The following is a 2,334-nucleotide window of genomic DNA, read 5'->3' on the forward strand; positions in this document are numbered from 1 at the left end:
GAGAGACAGGGGCGGGAGTGGGCTTGAGGGAGAGAAAGAGAGACAGAGGAAGAGACAGAGAAACTGACACAGAGATAAAGACTGACAGGGAAAAAATGAGGCACAGAGCGACAGCCAACCAAACAGGTAGGCAGGCAGAGAGACAGGCAGATAAGCTGAGAGACAGACAAACCGCCAGACTGTCAGACAGACCGGCAGACGGACAGGAAGTCAGACAAAGAACGAAAAAAGGGGTCAACAAACCACTGCCCATAAGAAACACGCAGCAACAAAAGTAGTTAAAAATCTAAGAGTGCAAAACAGACAAACTCTCTCTCTCTCTCTCTCTCTCTCTCTCTCTCTCTCTCTCTCTATCTATCTATCTCTCACGCACACATGCACGCACACATACATACTCACATGCTCGCTTGTACGTGCTTACACACACACATACACATGCGCGTGCGCGCTCATATTCACACACGCACGCACGCACACACACACACACACACACACACACACACACACACACACACACACACACACACACACACACGCTCGCGCGCGGTTAAGTAAGGCAGACAGGTAGACCGACAGACCGACACACACACAGACCAAAACGGACAAGGGTCAACACCAACTGCGCATAAGGGATTCCGCTAACTCCTGTAATCCTTCAGGAAGCAGCAGCTCAAGGCAGGGAGCTTTGGCATGAAGGGAGAGTAGTGTTTGACTCTAGGATGCGACGCAGAAAAACTTAGGCTTCCGGTCCACAGAACGACATTCCTTGCCTGCTTAGACCACGTCATGCACTGCACACACACACACACCCACCTGACAGTCACCTATAAACCAGACTTCCCGCCGACAGCCAGCCAGTCTGTGTGACCAAGAGGTGTAAAGAGGTCATGTTCCGCGAGGATTGTTTTGCATTGATTTCTGCTTGATTCTGCGTGATTTCTTCCTGACTGAACTGATACTGCACTGAGAGTTCTTCACGAGTTCGTTGATTGATGTGGTCATTCTCACAGCTGATCAAACTGCCATGATCTGTGTTGGCTCACGTGCCCATGACTTTACTGAGCCATCGTAATCACTGTGGGAGATCAAATTTAAAACGTCGGTTGACTTTCAACAACTGACACCGGAACTGATTCTCCACTGAGAAGATCACCATACCTGCAGCATTTTCCCACCCACCCTTTCACTTGTTACTGAACGTTTTCCGTGGCAGCTCGCCGTGGTGCCAGAAGAAATAAATCGCCAGGACCTGGTGGTGCCACCATGTCTGCCAGCCAACTTGCTTTCAGCAGCTTTGTGCTGCAGCTGGTGATGTCTCTGAATTACGACGCCATCGTGAACCATGGAGTCAACCTGAGAGGTGAGGGGACTGGGTTGGGATATGTCCCAAAAAGATCTGAGTACGTGATGTTACAGCGTCCTTAGTGATGTCATTCTATTATACATACTGAAATACTGAAACGGTATATTGTACAGTATCTCTTAGTTTTGAAGTTCAAATTTTCAGCAGCGTAACTCAACGCGCTTAGTCAGAAAAAAAAAAAATAAATAAAATAAAATAAAATAAAATAACAAAACTTAAAAAAAGAAAAAAATAATAAAATAACAAAACTGAAAAAAAAAAGAAATGAATAAATAAAAAAAACAATACATAAAAAACACTATGTTTCGCTTTGTTTCTATGTTACGAAAACAAAAACAACCCCTCCCTCCACACACACCCAAGCCCCCCCCCCCCCTCCCCCCACCATACCCCCCCCCCCCAAACCCACAAAACAATGGATACAAAATGACTGCAATGCTGTGCACTCTTTCGGTGATTTTTTTTATTTTTTAAAAATTCATTTAGGTATCAGTAGATCAAGGAGGCGTCACTGCGTTTGGACTAATCCATATATGCTACACCACATCTGCTAGGCAGATGCCTGAGAGCAGCATAACCCAACGCGTTAATCAGGTCTTGAGTGCGTGCATGCATATTTGTGTACCCAGAAGAATGGATTTCTTTTTAAAAGATTTGCCGATAGACAACGCTTTTGTTGCCATGGGCTCTTTTTCAGTGCTCCAAGTGCGTGCTGAACACTGGATCTCGGTTTATCGTCTCATCAGAATGACTGGACGCTCATTCCGATTTTCCAGACAAACTTGGGTGAAAGGACGAGAAAAGGGAAATGAATAAATAAGACGATGATTGCAAGAACGATAACATTGACAGTGAATAAAACAATTTTAAAGTAAACAGATTAATGATGAGGACTGTGGTCATTGGAACCTAGGTGGTGATGAAGCCGATGATGGACGATATGTTGTGTAGACAAAGACAGATGGTTGACC

General features: G+C 45.2%; 1 protein-coding gene across 1 annotated transcript in view; it reads left to right on the plus strand.

The window, feature by feature from the left end:
* The first annotated feature begins 840 nt into the window (after window positions 1-840).
* The window catches only part of LOC143294101 (protein PIF-like), a 62,205-nt gene continuing 60,711 nt past the window's right edge, over window positions 841-2,334 (plus strand). The window contains exon 1 of the mRNA XM_076605533.1: window positions 841-1,360. Within this exon, the coding sequence (XP_076461648.1) occupies window positions 1,264-1,360 (97 nt within the window). The 5' untranslated portion in view covers window positions 841-1,263. The remainder of the gene's footprint in view (window positions 1,361-2,334) is intronic.

This window comes from Babylonia areolata, chromosome 19 (assembly GCF_041734735.1).
Source record: "Babylonia areolata isolate BAREFJ2019XMU chromosome 19, ASM4173473v1, whole genome shotgun sequence".
NCBI lineage: Eukaryota > Metazoa > Mollusca > Gastropoda > Neogastropoda > Buccinidae > Babylonia > Babylonia areolata.